Genomic DNA, 25,379 nt, shown 5'->3' with positions numbered 1-25,379 from the left:
GAGGGGAGGTTTTGCAGAGGGAGCCCCGGGGATGTTTTGCAGAGGGAGCCCCGGGGAGGTGCTCAGGTTTCCCCTGCCCCGGATTGGGGACAGAGCCGTCGGACCCCGGGAGCATCCCGGGCTGTGCGGAGCGGAGCAGGAGAGGAGGGGGCTGCGGGGCGGACCCGGAGCTCTGCGGTGGGAGGGGACAGGCGGCGCCGGGCGGGTTTATAGGGCGGCGGCGGCGGCCGAGAGCGGTCCCTGCCCGGAGCCATGCGGGGCCGGGGGCTGCTCTGCGGCATCGCCCTCTCGCTGCTGCTGCGGCCGCCGCCCCGTGAGTGCGGGGTGCCCGATCGGAGTGCGGGGTGCCCGATCCAAATGCAGGGTTCTCGATCTGAATGCGGGATGCCCGATCTAAATGCGGGATGCCCGGCCCGGAGCTGTGCGGCAGAGCTCCGGCTGCGGAGCGCCCGGGGAGGGAGGGAGGGTGGGAGGATGGATGGATGGATGGATGGATGGATGGATGGATGGATGGATGGATGGATGGATGGATGGATGGGTGAGTGGGTGGGTTTGGGGATCCTCCTGCTTTTCCTACAACCATCGCAGAGCTCCCTCTCCTCTCCCGGCCCGGTTTGGTGCGGAGGGCCGGGATGCTGAGCCGCTCCCGTTGTCTCCGCAGCCGCGGCCGCTGAGATGCAGCCCCAGGCCGAGGTGGTGGTGCCGCGCTGGGCAGCCCCGGGTGGCCCCGGCAGCCCCAAGGTAGGTCACCCCCAGAGCTTGGTCTCTTTTTTTCACAGACCTCCCTTTGTGGGGACGGGGGGGTGGCGCGGGGAGCACAGCGCCTGGTGATGCGCGTTTTGGGGATGAGCTGTGGGGATGAGCGAGGAGCTGTCATTGGGGATGAGCGAGGAGCTGTCATAGCTCCTGCAGATCGCAGGGAAGGCTGTGTGAGCTGGCTGGTGTGTCTGGGAACTGCATTCCCCCTGCTCTCTGCCGTGCCTTAAAGCACGGTCTGTGTCTGTGAAAGGGGAGCGGGGCCGTTCCATCGGTGGCATTAGGGAACATTGGGGAATTCTTCTTCTGGATAGAAGAATCTGCTGTAGGAGAAGATAAACCCAGAAAGCCGTCTGTGTCCTGAACTGCACCAAAATAAATGTGACCAGCAGGTCAAGGGAGAGGGTTCTGACCCTGCACTCTGGTCAGTGAGACTCCAGCTGCAGTGCTGTGTCTGGGATCCCCAGCACAGGGACGATATGGACCTGTTGGAGCCAGGCCAGGGCTGAGCAGTGAAGATGCTCCAGGGCTGTGTCACCTCTCCTGTGAGGACAGACTGAGACAGTTGGGGTGGTTCATCCTGGAGAACTCTCTGGAAAGACCTTATAGCATCTTTCGGTACCTAAAAGAGCTACAAGAGAGCTGGAGAGGGACTTTTTACAAGGGCGTGGAATGACAGAACAAGGGAGAATGGCTTTGAGCTGGAAAAGGGCAGGTTTAGATTAGATGTTTGGCAGAAATTTTTGACTGTGAGGTGATGAGGCACTGGGCCAGTTGCCCAGAGAAGCTGTGGGTGCACCATCCCCAGGTGTGTGCAAGGCCAGCCTGGATGGGGCTGGGAGCCATCTTTCTTAGTGGAAGGTGTCCCAGCCCAATGGCATGGGGATGGAACAAGATGATCTTTAAGATTCCTTCCATTCCCAAACCATTCTCTGGTTCTGTGAATCCCAGCTGGGAGGGTGATTCACAAGGCAAGAGAAGCCAACCAGCAGCTCAGGTGCATTGGCTGTGTCTCAGACACTGTGTGTTAGTACAGATCTCACCCCTGCTGCTGTTCCATGGGGGGATGAAGGGATGTCTCAACAGCCTCCAGACTCTGACAACCACTGAGGACCAGATAGCACAAAACACAGTTCCCCTTCCCAGGCTTGGTGTCGTTGCAATCAAGAAGTAATTGCAGTTGTGAGATTGAGAGAAAGAGGAAAGTCCACAGGATGTTTTTTACATTGTGAACCAAAAAAAAAAAGGGAAGCTCAGCATTGTGGAGACATCCATTTGTCTTGAACACAGTGGTGCTATTTGGGAATTTATTAATGGGTCTTTTCCATAATATGAGGCTTTCTAAAACTTATCATTGTGTCCTTTTACACACAAAAAACCCTACAATGACTCCCTCATGATCTTAGTTCTTTTTAAAATGCCCTTGTGATACTGCCTGCAGGTTTTGGTTCTGTTATTGATAGTGATGGAAATACATCTGGAGAACATTTCCCCTCAAATAAATTTGCTGAGTCTCAGGGGTCACACTTGGTTTGTTTCAGGCAAGTTCCCGTTGGCTCTGAAATGAGTGTTAGCAAAGCTTATATACAGCTGGGATATTTCACTTACACAGCAATTGATGGACTGAAGCAGTGGGACTGCTGAAGGAGGAGGGAGGGTGATATTAGCAATAATGATGTTAGCACAACCCTTGTGAAGAGAGTTTATGATGATGGAGACCCTCAGCTATGGGCAGGGCAGCCTTACAGTGCTTTCCTGTTAGTGAGTGAAGCACAGACCTATCCTCAGATGAATTGTGCACCTGTGATTTAGTAAAAGAAGCTCTGCCTGTTGCAATTATCCCTTTTTGTATATCCTAAATGTATTAACTTGATTTGCATAATCTCTGTGGGCCTGATGCCACGTCCTGGAAACTGAAGGAAGGATGAGCAAAACCCAGAATATGAGCAGGGACCTGATGAAAAGAGATGTTTGCATATTGCTCACAATGGCAAGTGAGCATAACTCTAGGCTGAGAGAACATCCCATTCAGTCAACCTTGCTTTCTTTCACTTTCAATATTCTGTTCCTCAAAGTCTCCTCCAAAACTGATTTAAAAAATACTCTGGTTTAATAATTTCACCAATCCTCATGATTTCTCTTTTCTTCCAGCTGAATAAAGTGCATTAGTATATTCATATGAGCAATTTCTCTTCTGGGGAATTTGTTCATCCATTTTCTCTGTGAGAAAGCATTCAGACTTGGAAACCCCAAGGTGACTTTATGTAGTGGTTTTGCTTTGAGAGAGGTAAAACTGCAGACCCCAGAGCCTCTTCTAGTTTCTCCTCTAAAAATCTCATCCCATGCTTAAGTCTCTGGAATGATTTGGGGGTTTTATTGGGTTAGTGTATGCATTTACCATAGTACTAAGAAATTGGGGTGCATTCTGTTCAAATTGCACTGAAATTCTGTCAGTGCAATGGTTGGAATCCGGAGGCGTCCAAGGGTCCCTGTTCCCCGCCTTTCACTGGCACTTTCTGTGGGTAAAGGAACAAAATGAGAATCTCTGGAAGAGGCATGATTCCTCTCATCCTGAAATAGGCTCCTAAAAATGTCCTTCTGCTGGGACAACAAAGGCAGCTTTGGTTAACTAGCTCAGATATTTGACTCCTCAATCTCTGGGGCAGGCTGGGATGTCCTGTGATGCTGTGCTGAGCACAATCTGCAGCAGAGGGACGGGCAGGGAGCTCTTCCCATCCAACTGCACCTCCAAGCACCTCAGCACCAGGACCTGTTGCCTTACCTGAGCACTTTACTCCTCCTGAGACACCAGGTGGTGTCTCTAGCTCAGGTACAGCACCCCAGCAGATGCCTGCCCTGCTCCCTGCCTGTGCATGGCTGTGCTGGGGGATGCAGCAGCGTGCCTGGAGCTGGGAGCCACCCTGGTGCATCCCTTCCCTTCCCCATCACTGCAGGTCTGAAGCAGGAGGAAGGCAAGGGGTGGTTTAAGGTCAGCTCCATTTCAATTTGTACTTGTGGATGGGGATACATAAGGATGATGTGTGAGTAACAGAACCCTTTCCCCTGCACGCAGCACCCACTCCGAGCTGAAGTCACAGTGGAGGCAGAAGGTCAGGAGCTCGTCTTGGAACTGGAGAAAAACAGGTAAGTAAGTGTGCTTGTGCCCTGCATTGTGGTCCCACTTAAATAATGAATAAGGATTACAGTGAGGTCAACAGGAAAACCTCCTCTGACTTCAGCAGGGTTTGATAAAGACAGGATGTGGAAGTCCTTCACTGCATTTCAAGGTTATTCCGAGTCCCCTCAGATGTTAATCACCCCAAGAGCACATTATAGCAGAGCTCTGTCAGCAAAAAAACAGATGGTGACCTGGGCCTCAGTGTGTAAACTTATTTTTGCATCATAATTCTTCCTACATTAACTGGAAAATGTTGTTGATATGAAGCTCCCTATTTACCAAATAGCTCAGTGCTTTAGAGTCAGTGTGACTCTAATGAGGATTTCATTTGCTGTGATCCAAAGAGGTCTTTCTCTGCTTCCTAGGAGAAATGATCTGACAGTTTCAATTCCATTAGTGCCCTTCATGCTAAAGCAGACTGAAAAATGGGTTTTGCATTAACTGAAATGCAGCCTCCTCTCAGGCATGGGAGAGCAATGCTGTGTGCTGTCATAGGGTGGGATGCATATTGAATTCTGCTGAAGCTGCAGGAGATTAAGGTGGGGAGAAGGATTCTGGTCTGGAGGCCACCCCAGAAACCCTCTGCCCTGTGACTACATTAGTTTCCAGCAATGGAATAGCAGCTGGGAATTTAGCTGCAAGAAAATTTATCTTGTCTTTGCTCAGCAGTCCTTGTACTGTTGGTGTTTTATTTATTTTTAAATGAGTTTGAAGATTTATCTATGGAAATACAGCCAAATGTTTGTCTGCTAGAATGAGTGGGATAATAACCTCGGAATAATGACCCTGCTTATATTTTAAATGTATTTTATGGACATCCCAACCACAGAGACTGAGGGCTCAGCTTTCCTTCTTAAAGAGTGAAATGTCAGAAGATCTTACTAGTTCTGATGGCAGTGCCTAAACCTAAATTATATTCAGGGTGTTTTGGAGGAAAAACAGAGGGTTTTGGTCACTTTCTGCAGTAAAGCCTGAATTGTGATGGCTGATGGAAGATGAGTATGAGGTGTTTTCTGTAAAAAGTCACAAAACATACCGAGAGTTCCAGGGCTGCAAAAACCGGATGCTTTTCACAGGCAGTCCTGCACCTGTGTAGAACTAAACAGAAACAGCTACAAATTCTGTATTTTTCAGCTGGGAAAACAAGAGCAGGCACCATGAGCACTGCTAAGGCAGTCCTGTCTGGAGGAATAGCTGCTGCTGGTGACAGTGGCACTGTGCCAGGTCTGAACTGAGCCTGGAAGCAGCACAACCCCTGATGCTGCTGGGGGTCTCCTCCCAGGACTGCCAGGCCCTGCTGATTCTGCAGTTGCTATGCAAAGGTGAATATTTCTGGCACAGAAAGCTGGCCAGAGAAAGGATCCTTGCTGAGTTGATGTGTTGGAGGTCCAAGCTCAGTGATGTAAGCTCCAGGTGCTTGGGGGAGTGGTGCTGTGCTATTTCCAGCACAGAAAAACCCTTTGCTGGTGTTAGTAAACAGAGTTATAATAATAGAAGGTTCCTATTGTGTTTATTTCCTGAAGTGCATTTTCATTCATTGAGATGTATACACACAGGCTTGGGAAGTGTGTGCACACACTTCCACTGCAGGATGGATCTCCTTTACAAGTGCTGATGAAATAGCACTTGGTTGAAAACCAGCTGGTTTGGAGCTTTTAATTTTTATTTTCAGTGGAAAATGCAGGTGATTCATAGACAGCAGTGCTTCATGTTGGGAGGCTTGCTTAGCCTTGGGTCCTTGCTCAAGAAAGGTGATGGTACAATCACAAAATGCAATTAATGGAAGGGCTCCACTTCTCAGAGACTTGTGAAAGCGCTGGAGTAGTTTAGACACTTAAATTGAAAGAGGAATGATGAAACTCTGTGTATTTATCAGCATCCACAGAGCACTTTTAAGTGGAGACAAACCTCTTCTCCTTGTTGAAGAGTGTGGCAAGGCAGAGCCCAGCCTGCGGTTGCTCCGCAGACCCAGGTGCTCATTGCTGCTCATGCTTGTCTCACAGGGAAGCTGAGGTTCTGGGTGAGGTTTGGGGTGCTGAGCCACTGCAGCATCCAGGACTTCTTCTGGGAAGAGTTTGTGGCCCCAGGAGAGAAAGTGAAATCCCCCAAGTGGGAAATGTCCCTTCGAAGCTGTACAAAACCTGTAAGCTCCAGGTTGCAAGTTCACATGAAAATGGGCATAAGAGAACTGCAACTTCAAGGGAGGTACTTGAGGCTTTTTAAACTAAAATAAGAGAAATGGGCCATTTAATTGCTCCAGCTTAGAGGAGCATTTGGAAACCAGCTTTGCTGCTGAGGTTGGTGCTGTGCTCCCCCTTTGTCCCTGGGCTCCTTGAGGTGATGTTCTTGGTGGATTATGCAGCCTTATTGCACATTCCCCTCTCTCCTTCTGGAGAGACAATTGACAAAATTGCTTTGAAAAGTGAGGGAAGTGTCATGATTTATAATTTGGCAGGGATGCTAGCTTTGGAAGAAACATTCTAGTTTCAATATGTGGAAGAAATGTTCACACCACCCAATTTCATATTCCATATGAAAAGAACATCATGTTCATCCACAGAGGTGAAACACAGAAATTATTGCATATCTTGCTTCAGAGCTGTGCCCAACCCAGTGTTTTGTAATAAGCTCATCACACATCTGCATTTGGGCTTCATATATCTGTGAACACAATTATTGCATTAGCAGTTAACATAATATTGCATTATTTCCTGTCCAGGAATTTGATAAGAAATCAGAAGCACACTGGAGTTTCAAGCAGAGTTCATGATACAGTAACATTTCAGGATAATGACAAAATATATCACTCAAATGACTCTGGCTTGGTTTAAATGACTCAAATCCATGTCCTGCAGCTGTGGGATTGGAAAGCTCAAAGCTGCACAAACAACAAATTATATGGAGAGTTGCCTATAAAGCAGCTTTAAATTTGGCTGGGGCTTAGGAGCGGAAGAATCTGAGTTGCAAACTTTGGATGAAAAGTGACTTTTTTAAAAAGGCATTTGCATTTGTTAATAAAAAGCAGCTTTGAGCCAAGCAGGGACAGGCTGAGAGCCTCTCAATGTGTGTGGCAGCACTGCCTGGGGTGAGGCTTTTCTTAGTGAAGAGGAGAGCTCCCATTTGCACAGCAGAAACCTGCATGGAATTTGGCTTCTCACCTTGGTGAAGGAAAGGGAGCAAAAAGACTCTCCTCTCTCTCCTCTCTCTCCTCTCTCTCCTCTCTCTCCTCTCTCTCCTCTCTCTCCTCTCTCTCCTCTCTCTCCTCTCTCTCCTCTCTCTCCTCTCTCTCCTCTCTCTCCTCTCTCTCCTCTCTCTCCTCTCTCTCCTCTCTCTCCTCTCTCTCATGGGAAGAACAGGCTTGGGAAAGGCTCTCTCAGCTGCCAGGGGTATTGGAGGCTTCTCCAGGGGTGTCCCTGCCTGTGGATGAATCCCTGGGAGAGCCTGGGGCTGTTTGTTTCAGTTCCTCATTCTGGCCACTGCACTGGGTGGCAAAGCCCCAGTGGAGATGTGCAGGAACTGCCTGAGGACACAGCAAAGGAGATCCAGAGCTCACCTGTCTGACCTCAGAGCCAACAAAAAGTTGTTTTTAGGCCACTCTGATATGGAGCAGCATCATTTCCCAGCCCTGCTGGCCCTACCTGGGTAGGTGACAAGCGCTCCCACCCAGCCTGGTGCTCTCAGTGGGGCAGTAAAAGATCTGTGTGTCACTTGTATCCCAGTGTTTCCTGCTTTTGCACATTTCCAGGGCCTCTCTACCAACTGAGTGAGGAAGTTGCTGCCCATTTCTGAGCAGGAAGGATATATGAGATTATTCCACTCATGGGCTACACATCATCAGTGTCTAATGGGCTTCCTTCATGGGCAGGGGTTAAGGGTTATGCAGAGGGGAAATTGAGTTTATCCTGCTCTACTGTCTCTTGGAATCATCAGAAAAACAGGGGTGGGATCTGGAAAGCCACAGCTGCTTTTCAGCTTCCTGATTCCCTCAGGATATTCAGTGATTCCTCTGTGTGGGGCAGAGAGGAAGAGACCTGGAAATTAAACCTTTTAAATCTTTTGTGCGCTGACTCATTACCAGCCAGTTTTCCATTTATTTCATTTCCTTTTTCCTTTATGGTTCCTATTGGTAAGTCAAGGGTCTATGTGATAAATCTTTCTTGGGTCTGTAGCACAATTTACACAGTGAATATCACAGCTGATGTGGGTGGGAGAAGGGGATGGAGAGTCTTTAGTCTGTGGTGCTTTCCCAGGCCTTAAAAATGGCTTGTTTAGTTCCACCTCAATAGTTGGAAAGCCACTCTTTCCTTCCAAACTGCTGTGTTTACACAATAAACATGTTCTTAGTAAAAGCTCTAGAGGAAGGCAGCTTAAGAGCTCCAGGATTCATCTGGATGGAACTCACCAAGAAAAAAAAAATTGGATTTCATCGGTTTTATGAAGTGCCAGGTTTTGACTGCAATATTCCTGAGGCTTGAAATCTCCCATTTCCCACAAGAGGTGGATATGGAAAGCGGGCCTGCTTGTGTTGTCATGAGTCATGTGTTGGTGGTGTTCAACATGGGGCCACTTCAGGTTTTGATAATAAATTCTGGCTTTAGGGAACACTTAAGTGACTGAGAGGCAAGAGTTCACATTCCCCTTCTTACCCTACTTGGATCCTGCTGAGAGGCAATGGAGTGGGACCACAAATTGTAGATGGAAATTTCGTGTCTAAAGTTTCTTGGGAAAATCAATTCCCTCCACCCCCAGATGCTGTCAGCCTGGTTGGGCAGATTTATTGTGATTTGAGGAGAGGGACAGGGAAAGAGATGTAAGAGACTGCAGGCTCCACTTTTCTTGGTCCCATGACTGAAAAATCAATGCCAATGTTTCTCATGAGAGCCTCATGGACCATTTGGCTTTTGTTTTTTTGGGAGGAAATAAAAACCATGTCCATCTCCTAGAAACTGCTGGGGTTTCTAAGCTGGCAGCTGTCCATGCAGACTGGCCCCTCTGTAAAATGAACCCAAACAAGGTTGCTGATGGGACCAAATTATTAAAAGTCCTTCTTGCACTAGTTAGTAAGAAAATCAGAGTGCTGCTGGGCACTCTGGGTGCCTGTGGGTGATCTTTGGTGCAACTGAGTGCGTTCATGGCAGCCCTGAGCTCCTCTTAGTGCTGACAAGTGATGTTTTATAGGCAAAACTGCTGCCATTTATCAGCAAAATAGGGGTGAGGCTCTCTAGAGCAGCTGGGAAATGTGCACTCCCTCAAGAGGCCATGGCCATGCAAGCAGGGCCCCAGCTTTCCTCCTGCTGTTTTTGGGAGTGTTTGGGTGCAGCCCCTCTCCCTCCAGCTGCTTCTCTGCTCCTCAGCAGGGTCCAGATGAAAAAGCCACGTCCTCTCCCTGTCCCCAAGTGCCACAGGGGCAGCTGCCTGCCAAGAGAGCTGAGAACCATGTCAGTTCATGAGCGAAGAATGTGACCCCCAGCCCCAGCCGAGCCTGGCTGCCCCATGCTGCCAGCTCTGCACGCAGGGACAGCGCAGGGAGGAGGAGGAGGCTTTGTGTCAAACAATGATATCATTGAAGGCTGGAGCAGCACCAGGATGTGGCTCCAGGACAGCCATCAGCAGGAACTGCTCAGGCCATCTGTACATGATGGCACCGAGCCACTCTCCCTTCTTTTGGCTTCCTCGCTCGCATTCAACCTGGCTCCCAGGGCTTCCCAGGGAGCAATCCCTGCCAAGAGCAGGATATTCCACCCTGAGCCTGGAGGCTGAGCTGGGTGCTGGGGCCTGACTGATCCTGCTGAGAGCTGGTCCCTGTTGGAAAGGTGTGACTCCTCTAGAGCATCCCCAGCTCTGGTGTGCAGCTTCCCCTGGCCCCAAAGCAGCTGCAGCTGCTATCAGCTTTAGCAAAGGAGAGTGCTCCCTTCCACAACCAGCTTTTTCTCTGACTTCATCAATTCTTCATGCTGATAACTCCTCTAATGAGAGACTCAGCCCTGCCTTTTAGGAAGATGATGTGTGCTAGTGATCTGCCAGCTGCCTGACTGGATCTCAGAAGCCTTTAAGTGATGTTATTTTGCATCCAGACTTTTGCAGCTTCAGTGTGAGCTGCTGGAGAAGTGGTCACTACAGAGTCATGTAATGTAACTGAGAAGAAAAAAACAAATTGTGCTGTTTTTTCCAGACTTTCCTTCTCCAGCAAGGAGGTGAAATCTGTGTTTTTCTGGAAACTTCCATCAGTGCTTTGCAGGTTTGAGCTCCCCTGGAATTCGCTGCTCAGCCTGGCAGGGATGTTGTTCTGAAATGATGGCAGAGAAGGTTTTGGGGTGTGGGTTGGGTGTTTCTCTGATGTTTATCAAGCAACTGGTACACGTGGAAAAGAGAGGACTGGCTGATAACTCTGGTGCACTCTTGGTGACAGAAAGTTTTGTTGCTGTTTATTTACAGTTTGGTGGAAAGCTTGGTGCTTGCTAAAGAAGCGAGTTGGGCTGAGAATGAAATTTTATCCACTCAAAATAAGCCACCAAGGGTGTTGCAAGATGTTCTGTTGTTTTTTCCTCTTTCCTCACTGCTCTCCCCACCATACCTTGTGCAATCCATCCCCTGTGAGAGCCCTTTCTGGCAGTGCTGCAAGAGCCCCAGGGTCCCCTGCATTAAGAGTGGGAACTCTTGAACAGGATTGTTTCAAGCTCAGAATAAGAAACTGGACTTTTCTTAGGGACGCCGTGGTGCGGAGTAGGAGTCAACTGGTGCAGAGAGGCTTGGAAGTTGCAGCATGGAGATGACACAGGCTCTCAGCTGAGCAGCTGCCTAAGCGTCCCGAAAAAGGCAGGCAAAGCTCCTTAATCCTCTCTAGGAAGGGCTGGAGCCTGAGTGAGCAGGGATGTGCACTCCCCTTGTGCTGAGTGTCCTCACCCTGTGCCCTCCCTGAGCAGCTCTGAGGAGCCTCCCGGGGATGCTGGAGGGGAGATCAAGTGCCTATTCATGGCTAATGCTTTCCAAGAATAAAGGAGCAGGAGGGAAACACAAGAGTGTTTGTTTGGGAATGAAGCAAGCCGGCTGTGCAGAGCGTCAGCTACTGGAAATGCACGGGCTGGTGTCTGGGCAGATCACACTGCTTCACTGTCTGCCCCTGACACACACCAGATACCTGCCAGAGCATTGCACAGGGCAATTTCCTGCCAGTTAATGCAATCTGTTGATTAAATATTTGTTTCTTGCACCCTTGCTGCAGTCAGGGAGATGAAGGGAGTTATGTTCTGTGGGATGTTGCTTATCTTGGGTTTGAATGCAGCAACCTGGCCTCCTGATCACTGACAGCATCTGCTGATAAGAATTAACACACCAGAAAGACACAAAATGAGCTTTTCTGGGCTATGCTGAGCTTTCAAAGTTCAGATAAAAGCTGCTGCTTTCCTGAGATCAGATGCTATCAGACACAGCAGTGGCACAGTTGTCTCTTGTTAAGCTGTGTTCAGTTTAACAGCTTGAGCCTTTGGATGCCAGGTGGGTGAAGCACTTTCAAACTCTGATAAAAGGTTTTGTTTCCTGTTGTTCTGGTGTAATTTAATTACATATCATAGGCACCCAGTCCCCTTTTCAAACAGAGATGTTTACAAGGTTGATAAGATCTGACCGACAGGCACCGAAAACCAAGATGGAAAAATCTTTGTGTGTGTTTGTGATGCAGTTTTCTTAATCCAGTTCAAAGAAACCAGGCAAAGAAAAGAAGAAAACTTTTTTTCCTGCTTTGTAGCAGTTTAATTCTACAATCTGGTGCATGACATGCTTTAATCAGGGATGCAAAGGGATTGAGCTGCAGCTGCATCTGAGAACACATTGCACAGGGTGCATGTGGCATCCTCATGGATGGCAAATGTGGCACTTTGGTGGCCTGGCAGCACCATGGGGCTGCTGCAGGACTGTTCCATCAATGGGGCATGTCTGTGATCCTCCTCCAAATTTTTGAAGCCAAACTATTGTTTTTAAAAACTGCTTTAATCCTACATTTTATGGCTGCTGAGATGGACACAGGATATGACCTTCTTGGTTTGGCCCAGAGTTTGACTTGCTGTACTTTTTACATCACTGTTTAGCAAATGCAGATGTTTAAAAAGAAGGAGAAGGCTGTTTCCTCTGGAACAAAATCAAAATGCTTTCTTTCTAAAGGAGCACAGGAGCTCCTTTTATAGACTTTTGGTGTGATCCTGGGTTGAAGACAGGGAGAATATTGTGTACATGGGGATGACATGAAGAAATTCAAATTGGGGAATCAGCATTTTCCCATAACAGAGATGTGAACCAGCTTCTGGGCAGCAGTTGAAATGCAGATAGAGATTAATTTATGATTGTACTCAGATCTGGGCAGTGGAGACAGTCTGGGTTTGAGCTGAGGACTCACACCAGCACCCAGATGTGGCCTGTGTTGTTTGCTATGCAGGACTTGGTGCTTTGAATTTAATCCTAGTATAATTTGAGGCATAATTTGGCAATAGAAAGAAAACTCTGCACAGACATTTGTACCCATTAAGGGTCAGTGATTAGGTTGGGATTCTGGGTCATTAAAAGTCCTCATGTAAAAATGGAATTGTTTACTTGCAGCTGTTGGAATTGGATCTTGGTGCCTAATTGAACTCAGGGACAGGCTCTCTGTTATTATTTTAATTTAATAAATGGCTTGAAAGAGCACTTAGATGGCTCGTGGGGCCCTCCCAGGAGCGGATGTGCTCTGTGAGAGGTGCTCAGCTCCTGCCAGGGCAGTGGAGGGATGGAAGTGCCCAGGTCAGCTGTGCTCCCACCTTCTGGCCCTCTGCCATCACAGCGTGCTCTGCACAGCTCCCACAGCCCGTGGTGATGCTCCTGCCATGGATCCCAAGGCTCCTGGGCCCCCAGGAGCTGCTCCCTGGGCAAGGCCTGGCAGGAGGGAGAGCAGGGAGCAGAGCACAGCTGGTGTCCTGTGGATCCCTGTCTCCCAGGGTGTTGCAGCTGGTTTCACACCATGGGTAGAAAACAGTGACTGCCCCAACTCCACAGCAGCAGGAATATTTACACTGGCTTCAGAAAGAGCTGGCTCTAGCTGATTTTAAAGCACCCCTAAGAAGCAGAAATTCAGGTCAAAAAAAAAAAAAAGTCTTACCATCTTGATTTTTAACTTTGCCTTTCTTTCACCCCTCCACTGTGTCTGCAGAAACCTCTTTGCACCAGGCTACACTGAGACCCACTACAGCCACACTGGCCAAGCCCAGAGCACGGCCCTGAGCCACACGGTGAGTGCAGAGATCCTTCCCTCCTGTGCCTGCAGGGCACACGGGCTGGGTGTGGAGAAGCAGGTGAACCTCTTCCTCCTGGGCCTTTTTTTTAAGCACAGATCCCCACAGCTTAGAGCTGAAGGGGAGGGCAGCGCAGCTTTCTGATCCGGGAGGTTCCAGTGGGAAAGCTGCTCCATCCCCCAAAAATGGTAAAAACATCTTTCTGTTTTGCCTGAGCTGTGTTATGAGAGCCAAGGTCAGCAGCCAGCATTGCTTCCCTCTCTCTGGGTGCTGGGGAATTGTTTATTCCTCACACTGCTCACCCTCTTGCTTTTTGCTTTGCCACCAAGGGCCTTCCCAGCCTTTGGGGAAAGCAGCCCCTATAAGCCACCTCCTGTTCAATATAAACCCCATAAATTACTGATCTCACCAGGCTTGGCTGCCCCTGCTGCAGCAGCACAAAGATGTGCATTGGTCACAAAGCAAAAATAAGAGATAAAATCTCCATGAGATCATCCTTCCTACTGCTGCCCCGGGGTGAGGGGAAGGGATATAATGAATATATTGGCGTTTCTGCCCCAAAGCCTCCTTGTCCCTGCCAGAGGCTGCCTTTGTCCCACCAGCTGCCCACAGTGTCACCCTCTGTGGGGCTGCAGCCGCATCCCTTGGGGCACGGCCCGGGGCCAGCTGCCATCGATGGATGGGCAGCTCCTGCTCCAGCAGAAAGATTTGAGTTTGTTTCAGTGCTGCAGCCACCCCGGTCCTCCCCTGGGGGATTCAGATCTCTCCATTTTTGCTGGCAACAAGGAGCTGTTCGATGCCAAATTTCGCGGCGGAGTCACGGAGATTTAGCGCTGATAACGAGCTGCCAAAGGCAGCGGAAAGGGAACACAACGAGCGGGGAGTGTCGGCGGCGCTCGCACGGGACTCGGCGACGCCTGAATTTATGCCATGTGCCGTGTCCATCCCAGCAGCCCCAACCCTGCCTCCTCTGCCTTGCAGGAGCACTGCTTCTACCACGGCACCGTGCGCGGCTGGCAGCGCTCCAGCGTCACCCTCAGCGCCTGCCGAGGGCTGCGGTGAGTGCCGGGGGCGCTGGAATCGGGAATGGCCCGGGAATGGCCCGGGAATGCCCTTGGAAATGCCCCCTGGAATGCCCTTGGAAATACCCCTGGGAATGCCCCCGGGAATGCCACCAGGAATGCCCCTGGAATGCCCCTGGGAATAGCCCTTGGAAATGCCACCAGGAATGCCCTTGGAAATGCCCTCAGGAATGCCCCTGCTCAGGTGTTGCACCCTGAGCTCTTCTCCCAGCAGCCTGATTCTCTCCAAGTGGATGGAGAGCTCTCAAAGGCCACCCAAGCTGGGTGTAAAAAGGGGCATATTGTGGAAAATGCAGAATTTGGGGTGTCATTAGTAGCCATGGCCTCCTAAGCAGCTCCAGGACCCTTCCCCCAGTGTGGACGGGTGCAGTGACTGAGTTTAACCTGAGCCCACTGCAGCAGGAGACTCTTGTTGGTGGCTCAGGGCTGCGTCTGTCACAGGCAGGGACAGGACTCACCACGTCCCAGCACAGTGCTCTACACTTGTGCAGAAACCTTCTCCCACTGTCTCACAGCTGGCAATTTGCTGTGTGTTTTGGGGCAAAGTCTTCAAGGCTGAGCTCCCTCCTGGGCTGTGAGCTTTCTGCTTTCTGCCTTCTCCCCAGGTGGTGCCAGGGCTGTGTGTGTGAAACCTTTATTTTGGGAGTAATGGAGTCTTTGGCTGGAAAAGGGGGTCTGTATCCTTAGCCAGGACTAAGTGAAGCAGTTTGTTGCGACCAAGGAGCTGCATTCATTTACACCAGCTCAGAGTTTGTTTCCAAAACATCACACCGGCTTTATTGACATTAGTGGTCATTGCTCTGGAGCCCTGCTGGAAGCTGTGCTGGTGGGACTGGCTCCAGCCAGGAAACAGCCCCTGCCAAAGCAAACCTGAGACATCCCAGTGAGTGTAGCACAGGCCAAAGGGCCCAGTGAGATAACCAGGACAGTGCAGCCACCTGTGGCTTGCAATAAACACTCCAAAAGCAAAAGCAGTCACAGGTGTGCCATGCTTCTGTCAGCCTGTGTTTCCCTAGGCTCTGCTTTCCAGAGATGTTCAGTGTGCCTGAGCAGAGGCTTCCTGCACTCCTGAGCTCTCAGTGTCTGCTGGCAGCTCCTTGATATCTTTTTCTCACTGCTGGGGAGGCACAGCAGCTGAGCACACGTGGCTGTTCTCACTCTGAGCCTGCTTGGTGTGGGTGGTGCCCATCAGGCCACACATTTTCTAGGGGGCATCACACACACATTTCCAGCTCTCCTGGCTGTAACATGCTCATTGAGAAATCTAGAGCCATCTGGGTATGCGCATGACCCAGGGAGAACTCTGCTTTTCCTGTTGACAAACAAAGTCTTCACATTTTTCAAGTCAGTTCTGTTAAAGGCAAAATTCTTCTGTTGGTAGAAAAGCTTCCACTGCCCCTAAAGAAAAAGCTGTAAATTAAACTTCTCAGGTTGCAGCACATGCTCCAATAGCCTCTCAATGTCTGAGGCCCACTGAATGGATTTTAATATATGGAAGGTCAAGGATTTCCCCCTCTGAACTCAAAATATTCCCCCCCTTTTTATCAATGAGCTGCCTGGCCTGGTAAGGATAAGTGTCTTGCCAGAGTCAGATGGGAGCTCAGCAGCAGCAGCAGCAGCAGCAGCAGAAGGATTTGTCCCCAGTTGCTGTGATAGTAATCAACTTTCCCTTTTATTGCTTCCCCTTTCAACAGAGGACTTATCACACTGAGCAGCAATTCCAGCTATATCTTGGAGCCAGCTCCTGACAGCCCAAACCAGCACTTGATTTACAGGGTGGACAACCTGAGGCTGCAGGGAGGAGCTTGTGGCCACCAGGGCACTGTGCATGCAGCTGAATATTGGCTCAGGAACTTCACAGCTGGGATGGAATCAGCAGGCCAGAGGGTGAGCAGGGCTCAGCCTGGGTCCATGCATGATGCTCCAAACATCCCACCTGTTCCCAGCCCTGCTGTTTCATAGCAGCATTGCTGAGAAAGTGAAATGAAGAGCATTTAGGAGGGTTTTCAGCAAGCTGGATGTGAAAAAGTGACTCCAGCAGGGAAGTAAATGAGTGTTGGGGACTGTGGTGGGCTGTAGCTGTTCCTACATCCCACACAGGAACAAAAGGTGGGCTGAGGACAGGCTTGTGGGCACCTGCTGTAGCTATACTGACCTTGATTGCCCTAAACCAATCACATTTGGATGTCCCTGTGCATCATGGGTTGGGGTGAATGGCCAGTGAGAAACAAGCTGGGAAAAATGACCTCTACATGTATTTTGTAAAGAGTTTCTTGGGGGATGTTGGGGGAGTAGCCCAATAACCCAGTGTTGCTGCTGCTGCAGGTGAAACGGGACACTCTGCAGGCTACAAAGTATGTGGAGCTCCTGCTGGTGGCTGATTATGCAGAGGTAAGAAATGGGATTTATTATATCCAAGGAGCACTGGGCTCAGAGCATCCCACCTGCAGCATCCCCTGGGGCAGGGAGGGCTGCTGAGGCTCAGCAAGTTTTCTTTTGCAGTTCCAGTGGTTCTCACTGGACAGGGGGAGCTGTGCCTGGGTCACTTTTGTCCTGGCAGCCACCATTGGCCCAGGGAGAGATGCAGATTTGGATGAGTGCTGAGGGTCAGTTCTGGTCTCAGGGTAGCAGTGGTCAGTCCTAGTTGTGGCTGGGAGAGTCAGGATTGAGAAATTTGGGGGTTTCCAGGAGTGATGTGCTTCTAACTGCAGTACACTTAATCTCTAGAGAAGATAACCATGATGATGCTCTGCTCTGAACTGCTAGCAGATATATAAATAGACATTTTTAAGGCTCCAGCTCACAGAATAGGTCTGGGAGAAGCAGAGTGGAGTCAGCAATCCCTCCCCCATCCCCAGCCTGGACAGGCCAGACACACTGACAGTGTAAACCACACAGTGTTTTACTGATTGTTTAATCTGCAGCACAGACGGGAGCCAGGCTGGTCCTATCCATAATTTACAACTTGAAACTCCAGTAGGGAAAACCACACAGTGCTCTGGGCTATAATTTATTCTGAACAAAGCTAAAGAGGCAGAACCTATTTTGATTTCTCTGTTAGGCAGCAGGACACCAGGGAAACTGAGAAAACACATAATACCCAGGAACTGCCATATGTTGTTCCCCATTTGATCAGAGAAACTGGGACAGAGGCTCACAGTGTTGTTCTTAAATGCCCTTTCTTTGCTGGGTTCCTGACTAAAAGAAAAGTCCAGGGTTTTGTCATCTGTTAAACAAAAATCTGAACATTTTGCCACTTTAACTCTTTGAGCCAGTTTGCTAAAATTACCTCATTCATTGCCAGGTGATTTAAGTAAGCAAATTGGTTGGATGAGGGAGATGTGATGAAAGCTCCAGCAGCCACCACCTCAGGCATGAAGTCCTGTTATCACATATTTCACCTGGCACATTTGCCAGTTCCTTGTCAGCCCCCAGCTCTGGGGACACTGATAAGTTTGGGTTGCTTCACTGTGCCACCACTTGAGTAGCACCACTGCCATGGTGTGCCAGGGATAAATTCTGAATATACCTGTACAGGTGGGCCTAAAGTCAGATGTGCATGGCAGAGAGACTTCACTTCAGAGTTACCTTCTCATTTCCAGAGTAATGTGGCTCATTTTAACACATTTCAGCTCTTTGTAAATGTCTTTGTGCTGCCTGACATGTTTTGTTTCATTTTGTTCAGTTTCAGAAACATCACTTCAACATTGAAGCAACGAAGCAGAAATTACTGGAGGCTGCTAATTATGTAGATAAGGTGAGACTGTGTGTGTGTGAAAGGAGGAAAGCAAGGCCTAGATCATAAAATATGATAGTTAATTGGCCAGGGGAAGGCTGGCTTTTTGGGAGGGAGAATAATGTTTTGGCAGTTCTCCCTAGTGACTTGGGGAGAGTGTCTGCCAAACAATTGTGTTGTTCCAAATCCAGAACAGGGTGGGGGATCTCCATTCCTTGGAGCCAGCATGAGCACCTTGTGTTTTACTCCATTTCTGTAAAAACTGTTACCTAAGTAATGCTTTTTGAAAAGGGACTGAGGTATTCACTTGAAATGGTAGAAAGTAGAACTGGAAGGAGCTTTCAGAAGTCATCCCTGCAGTGCTGTTGAAGTAAAACTTCTTTACTTTTCAGATCTACTTCCTTTCTGCTCCCCTTAAACCCCTTCCACCACTCCCTTCACCCCATTACTCATGAATGCTTCTCCTGTTGGCACCTGACATGGCAGAAGCGCAAACAGGAGAAGGAATTTTGACATATTGGAATATGAAACATATGATATCAGTCTTCAGTCTTTTTCTTCAGATTATGTCTTTGCCAATCATTCAAAAATGAAAGCTCAATGTCTGTTTCAGTTTGAGTTTAGGTGGTTGCACATTTCTGTCTGCAGAGCTCAGCACTAAGCTGAAATGCATTTCCAGAGCAAGCATCTTCTCTGGACACATGAATCTTTAGTAGCAATTAGCAGGATACATTTGAGTTTTAAAAACCCAGTAAAATAACTTTGTGGTCCTCATTTTATCACCTGCTTTCTTTTCTGTATCTTAGTTTTATAGAGCCTTGAATATCCGGATTGCCTTGGTGGGGCTGGAGATCTGGAATTATGGGGATCAATGTGAGGTAACAGAGAATCCCTACTCCACCCTCAAGTCCTTCCTGGCCTGGAGCAGCAAAGAGAGGCTGCACAGAAAACATGACAATGCCCAACTAATCACGTGAGCTCATTCCTCCTGTTTCTGACAAGTGGCTTGGGTGGGTGGGAAATCAGTTTTTGTACCATGATATGCTTGCAGGATTCAAAGTGGCTTTGTGGAAAGCATTAATTGCCAACCCACCCCACTGGCACACGGAGCCCTGGTGCTGGGAGCCAGCTGATGGTGGCCTGTGGCTGATGGGCCATGATCCATCAGATCCATCAGGATCAGCAATGCAGATGGCATTGGAAGAAAACATTTGCAGCAGCTCTCAGATACCCTTTACCTCCTCCATGGAAATTCATCCACCAGGATGAGTCAGAGGACCTGTGGGGTTGAAATGCAGAGATAAAATGCCTTTTTCCTTGTTTTCTTTGGTTGGATTTCTTTCCCTTTAGCATTACTGTATTTCCTCTCCATCTGGTCACGTCCTGAGCACAATTTCCAGGGCCCCCATTTCAGAGATTTCAGGGTGGTGCAGCATTCCAATTCAGAGGCTGGAGCAGAATGTGGCTGCACCTCAGAGGTGTTACTACTCCCTGAAATCCCCAAATCCCAGGCTGGCAAATATCAGGCTTATGGTAAATTAGTTATCCACAAACAGTACTCAGCTAAGGATCCAGAGCTGATCTTTTCTGTGCTTGTTGCAAAGCTCAGCAGGAGCACTTTTTGGAACCAAACCATTACAAAAAATAGGATTGTCTGGCTGGCCCACAAAACAGAGTATCAGTCCAAGATAAACAGACCTAAAGGCTTTGTAGCTCTGCTGTGATGTCCTGCTCTGGAAGACACTATAAAGGCAATGTGTCTCCCTGACGCTGTGTAGGGAGCTGTGCACTGCAGGGTGCATTTCTCTGCCTGTCTCCTCGAGTGCCTCAGTGCCATTTCATGCTCTTTCTGTTGATTTTAGGGGTGTGCCCTTCAAAGGTACCACAGTGGGCTTGGCTCCTGTGATGGCCATGTGCTCTGACTTCCAGTCAGGAGGAGTAAACATGGTAAGTGATTGCCAATCCTCAATATAAAGCTTCTTGCCAGTAGTGAATACACAGGAGAGAGGCCTCCTAAAGCCCAGGGAGAAAATATTTCCTGTCAAGTTCTCCACTCACCTGCTTACAGGCAGGAATATCTCCAGTGGATATTTTCTACGTGTACAAATGAGAAATTCCCCTCACCCCATCGACCCAGAGGTGCACAGGACAGGCACAGATAAAATGCTGATGTGCCTCTTTGGCCTTGCACAGGACCACTCTGATAATGCCATTGGAGTTGCTGCTACCATTGCCCATGAGATGGGACACAATTTTGGCATGAACCACGACTCTGCTGGCTGCTGTACGACCCCTGCAGCAGATGGGGGCTGCATCATGGCTTCTGCCACTGGGTGAGTTCATCCCCATGGGCTCAGGGAGGAATGGGAAGGGCTTTGTTACAAGGGCCTTGGTGGAGTAAGAGCTAGAGATGTAGAGTGAACGTGGGTTTGTTGCTGCCTGCTGGAGTCAGTGTTTATAGATAAAAAATTGCTGGACATAGCCTGGGGCGTGGAGCAGTAGCAGTTTGCTGATTCCCAGGGAACTGATTCCTGCCTGAGACTGGCCTTAGGTGACGGCAGCATATGAAGGTGGAGCTCTGAACTGTTGGGCAAAAGGAAAATTTTCCTGTTGCCTTTTCTTGAGAATACTCCTTGGTTTCTGAGAGCCTGTGTTAAACAGGAAAGAAGTTGGTGAGAGAAAGGGGAAGCAAGAGCGGCTCCAGAAGCCCATAGGAATTCAGAATTTGATTTTGGATGAGGAAACATAAAAATTTCTACAATTCAGTCATGAAACGTGCCAGATGAACTCATACACTTAAAGCCACATTCACCATTTTCTCAAGCCTTCCTCTGTTTGAACAGATCTTTGTTTTTTTTCATGGGCATCTTCATTTGTATGCACCATTTCCTCCAAAACCATTTGGGTGAGAAGTGAAAGCACAGTGGCATGCAAGCAGAGCACACAACGTCCACACAAATGCACAGCCACACATGGAGTGCACAGGGATTGTAGCAACAGAAATTAATAATTCGTGTCACAGAAAATATTAATGTTCTTCAAAATGAGGTGGTAGATAGGAAAAATTAAATATTATTTTTAGCAGTTAGGCTCACAGGCAGTGTGCTGAATTCTCAGGCTTATTCTTCAAGCAGTTGGGAATAAACCACAGCTCCAGTACTGAGGAGAGGACAGCCATGCTTGTCAGCAAGCACAGTCAGATATAACTCAACGTATCTTGGTTCTACAAAGTTATTTTGTAAGGCCATCATGTTATTAAACAGTCTTGCAGTGCAGTCTCACTTGTGTAGTGCAGGCACAGGAAATCACCACCTGCTTTAGCACAACTCCAGGAATTTCAGGGAGAGACCTGTGTCCTTTGGCACTTGTCAGGATTTGCATGTGCTCCTTTTTGCTTCTCTAAACCATTGCCCAGACCTGGCTTCATGTGTTTCTACCCTGTCTCTGTTCAGGCACCCATTCCCCAAGGTGTTCAACCAGTGCAACAGACAGGAGCTGGAGAAGTACCTGCACTCTGGTGGAGGGATGTGCCTCTCCAACATGCCAGACACCAAGAGGATGTATGGTGGAGGGAAATGTGGAAATGGCTACTTGGAGGAGGGAGAGGAGTGTGACTGTGGAGAGGTGGAGGTGAGATCCAGATCCAACCATCTGGGGTTTAGTGGGACACAATTTTTTAAAATTATGTATTTTGCAAATGTAGTTTTGTGATCTGTAATCAGCTTTTTGTGCAGGAGACAAAAGTATCTTCCCTGTGTGTTAATTTAAATCAAGGTTTGAAAATATTACATCTGACTTCACAGTGTGTGGTACAATCCCCCAAGAACTCAGGGATGGCGTGGTCCACCTGAACAGAGGTGATTAAAACTTTATTTAAAAAGGAGATGAAAAGGGGATTTTAGGTCACAGAATCACAGATTAATTTAGGTTGGAAAAGACCTCCAAGATCATCAGGTCCAACCTGTGACCCATCACCACCTTGTCAAAGGAACCACAGGACTGAGTGCCACATCCAGTCATTTCTTGAACACCTCCAGGGACAGTGACTCCCACCACCTCCCTGGGCAGCCCATCCCAATGCTTAGCAACCCTTCCAGTGAAAAAATTCCAGATGTTTCAGTTTCATATGTAAATTCACTTTCCCTATGGCTCCATTCCTGTTAAGGATGGGGCTTCTCTCAGCACTGCATCTCACTTCTGCAAATCCATCCTTTGCCTCATAAGAGAACAGGGAGCTGGACCAGCAGCCCAGGCTCTCCAGATGTGATTAGCACAAGCAGCTGTATCCCATCAGAGGGAGGTTGTGCAGTGCTGGCTCTGAGCTCATGCTGGGTCCCTGAGATACCCTGGTAGGGAGGATTTTACTCTGTGTGTGACCCACGGTGAGTGAGAGCACATCAGTGCCAGCTCAGACCTGCCCTGTGAGCTCTGCTGCTCCTCTCTGCCTTGCAGGACTGCAGGAATCCCTGCTGTGACCCCAGGACCTGCTCCCTGAAGCCTGGTGCTGAGTGTGCCCATGGCAGCTGCTGCCATCAGTGCAAGGTGAGGGCTCTGGGCTTTCCTGAGAGGAAAGGGAATAACAGCAGGGCAAGTGTGAGGCTGGAAACTGGAGGGGGAAGGGGAGAAAACACAGCCAAATATGGAGTTTAACTCCTCACCTGGTTTGATTTGTCTTTAGGTGCAACAGCCATGGGTGTAATCAGACTAGTGGGGTCCTTTCTTCTGGCTGGTTAAATTGACTCCTGTGGTGTCTTAAGATGAGCTGTGAGTGCTGCTGGAGTGAAGTCACACTGCCTCTCTTAAACACTGAGGGTTAAATCAGAGCTGTTATTTCTCTCCACTGGCTCTAGAAGAAATCTAGACAGAGCTCTTGGAGCAAACCCTTCCTCCAGGGATAAGGGATGCTGTGTTTGCTCTGAACCCTCTTTTCTGGGGTGCAGCTGAATCCCTTTAGCTTTGGTGTTTGCTGAAGAACTGCTAGCAAAAAGTATAATTTTAAATCTCAGCTTCCCTTATAGTGACTGTTAAAATGTAGTTCTAGTTTTGGAGCCAAAGATCTCAAATTTGACAATAAATTAACTCAAAAACAAACGTGGAGAAAACATTTCTCTTAAGCTCATCTTTATGTTTGCACATTGACTGCATGCTCCTACTGAACTATCCTGAGCAAAATGGGGGAAACAATTTCCAGAAATCCACCTGGACTCACTTGGAACAAGCTCCCAGATGTGACTGTGAGTGCCCTTTGTTCTCCACATGTGTGGTGGACAAGAGCAGAATGAACTGATCAAACTCATAAGCAAGGGAGACATAAGTTATGCATCAGGAAAATGTCTCCAGCAGAAATGACAGAAACAAACTTCCCAACCAGGGAGGGTTTTGAGAACAGATTACACAAGCATCTGTCAGAAATGGTTCAGGTAAATTGGATTCTACCCTAGGGTAGAGTGAGATGGATCAGTGTCCCCATGAGGTCTGGCAGTCTTACATTCCGTGCATGATCTCATTGTTGCCTTGGGGAGGGATGCAGTCATTAATTGTATTCTACACAGTTCCCCCAGCTAATGAAGTCCCAGAGGCTCCAGTCTCTGCTGACCTCAAAAACCCTCAGACAGAGAAGACAAAGTGACACATACAGGGTTCTGCCTTATCCACAGACATGAAACCACAGAGCAGCCAAGCAATAATTCTGGGTTTTCTCCACTGTCTCTTTGTAGCTGATGTCCCCAGGAACTCCCTGCAGGAAGAGCTCAGGACTCTGTGACCTCCCAGAATTCTGCACTGGCGAGTCCCCATTCTGCCCCCCCAACTCCTACCAGATGGATGGGGCTGCCTGTGATGGGGGAAAGGCTTACTGCTACAGTGGCATGTGCCTCACCTACAGGGACCAGTGTGTGCAGCTCTGGGGGCCTGGTAAGGACACTGCCTGCACCACATTGCCAAGTGTTTCCACATTTCCACAGTATTTCCAAGGTGTCTGGCACCTGCAAGTCACAGCCTGCTGGCCTTTGAACCAGCAAATGCTCTGCTCCTGCTGTTCCTCACCCTGAGCAAGGCAGGAGCACCTTCCATACCTGCTGTCCGCAGCAGAGCCTGAGCAGCCTTTTGTCCTGCCTTACTCACATGGAGGAGGCAGCAAAACATTTCCCATGCTCCAACCATTCCAGAAAAAGGACAAGTGAGTGGTTGGCACGGGGTGGGATGAAACAGCCACTTGAGTCTCTCCCCTGCAGGAGCACAGCCAGCACCTGATGCCTGCTTTGAGAAGGTCAATGCTGCTGGAGACATCTATGGGAACTGTGGGAAGGACATCTACGGGAATTACAGGAGATGTGACACGAGGTACAAAGCACAGGGGCAGCCCAGGGTTGCTCAATGGAGATGTTTTTATATGTTACAAAATTACGGGCCAGGAGATAAAACTGATGCATGCATTGGTTCACTCCCTCCCTCTGCCTCCCGGGAAACCAGCTGCATCCTTGTGGGACTTGGAGCCTTTACAGCTGAAGCTTTCAGGTCACCATTTTCAAAGTTGGTGTTCTTCCAAAGCTACAGAAGAGGGGGGATTTTTTAATCCTTAAGATAAATGTAGCTTTCTAACTGAGTCAAAATTTCTTAGTCCTAATTCTGATTTTGTTGAGCCATCCGTGGCGACGTCCCCCACCCATGGGGACTGTGGGGTGGTACCATCAGCATCCATCAGATAATTCTTGGGGAGGTGCATGATCTCATCACTGATATTTCTCTCCATTGGCTCTAAAAGAAATCCTGACAGAGCTCTTGGAGCAAACCCTTCCTCCAGGGATTAGGCTGGATGCTGTGTTTGCTCTGAACCCTCTTTTCTGGGGTGCAGCTGAATCCCTCATTTAACAATGACTCAGCACTGCTGCTTTAATTTACAGTTAGAGCTCATGTCTGCAAACATTCTGCAAGCCAGGAATAACCACTTTAGCCTTTCCTTTGACATCAGAGATGCTAAATGTGGGAAGATCCAGTGCCAGAGCTCAGCTTTCAAGCCCCTGCAGCCCAATGCAGTGGCCATAGACACCACTGTGAACAGGCAGCGCTGCCGGGGCACCCACGTGTACACATCCGACAGCGAGGAGAAGGAGATGCTGGACCCCGGCCTGGTGTTGACAGGAACAAAGTGTGGGAGCCATCATGTAGGTACAGTCCTGCCTGGAGTGGCTTGGGGAAGGCTCAGAGTATCACTTTTCCACCCAGAATGTGCTTTGTGGTTGTCAGGCTATTAATTTTTTATGTCCAGTGCTCTTCTAGGAGGTTTCTGTGTTTGTTAGAAAAATAATTCCTTAGAGGTTTTGGAGAAGGACACACACCAAAGGCTTTATGTCTCTGCCAGATGAAGTTCA

At 48.7% G+C, this 25,379-nt stretch overlaps 1 protein-coding gene across 1 annotated transcript in view; it reads left to right on the top strand.

Moving 5' to 3' along the window:
* Positions 1–252: 252 nt before the first annotated feature.
* ADAM19 (ADAM metallopeptidase domain 19) overlaps positions 253–25,379 on the top strand; it is a 32,033-nt gene continuing 6,906 nt past the window's right edge. The window contains exons 1-16 of the mRNA XM_058815601.1: positions 253–337; positions 662–741; positions 3,830–3,900; positions 13,110–13,188; positions 14,173–14,249; positions 15,968–16,160; positions 16,599–16,664; positions 17,959–18,030; positions 18,816–18,982; positions 19,872–19,956; positions 20,203–20,342; positions 21,462–21,639; positions 22,462–22,551; positions 23,727–23,922; positions 24,243–24,351; positions 24,980–25,172. Coding sequence (XP_058671584.1) covers positions 253–337; positions 662–741; positions 3,830–3,900; positions 13,110–13,188; positions 14,173–14,249; positions 15,968–16,160; positions 16,599–16,664; positions 17,959–18,030; positions 18,816–18,982; positions 19,872–19,956; positions 20,203–20,342; positions 21,462–21,639; positions 22,462–22,551; positions 23,727–23,922; positions 24,243–24,351; positions 24,980–25,172 — 1,881 coding nt within the window. The remainder of the gene's footprint in view (positions 338–661; positions 742–3,829; positions 3,901–13,109; positions 13,189–14,172; positions 14,250–15,967; positions 16,161–16,598; positions 16,665–17,958; positions 18,031–18,815; positions 18,983–19,871; positions 19,957–20,202; positions 20,343–21,461; positions 21,640–22,461; positions 22,552–23,726; positions 23,923–24,242; positions 24,352–24,979; positions 25,173–25,379) is intronic.

Source organism: Ammospiza caudacuta, chromosome 16, assembly GCF_027887145.1.
Source record: "Ammospiza caudacuta isolate bAmmCau1 chromosome 16, bAmmCau1.pri, whole genome shotgun sequence".
NCBI classification, from domain to species: Eukaryota; Metazoa; Chordata; class Aves; order Passeriformes; family Passerellidae; genus Ammospiza; species Ammospiza caudacuta.
Note: the sequence above shows the minus strand (reverse complement) of the source record. Positions and strands in the feature narration are given on the sequence as shown.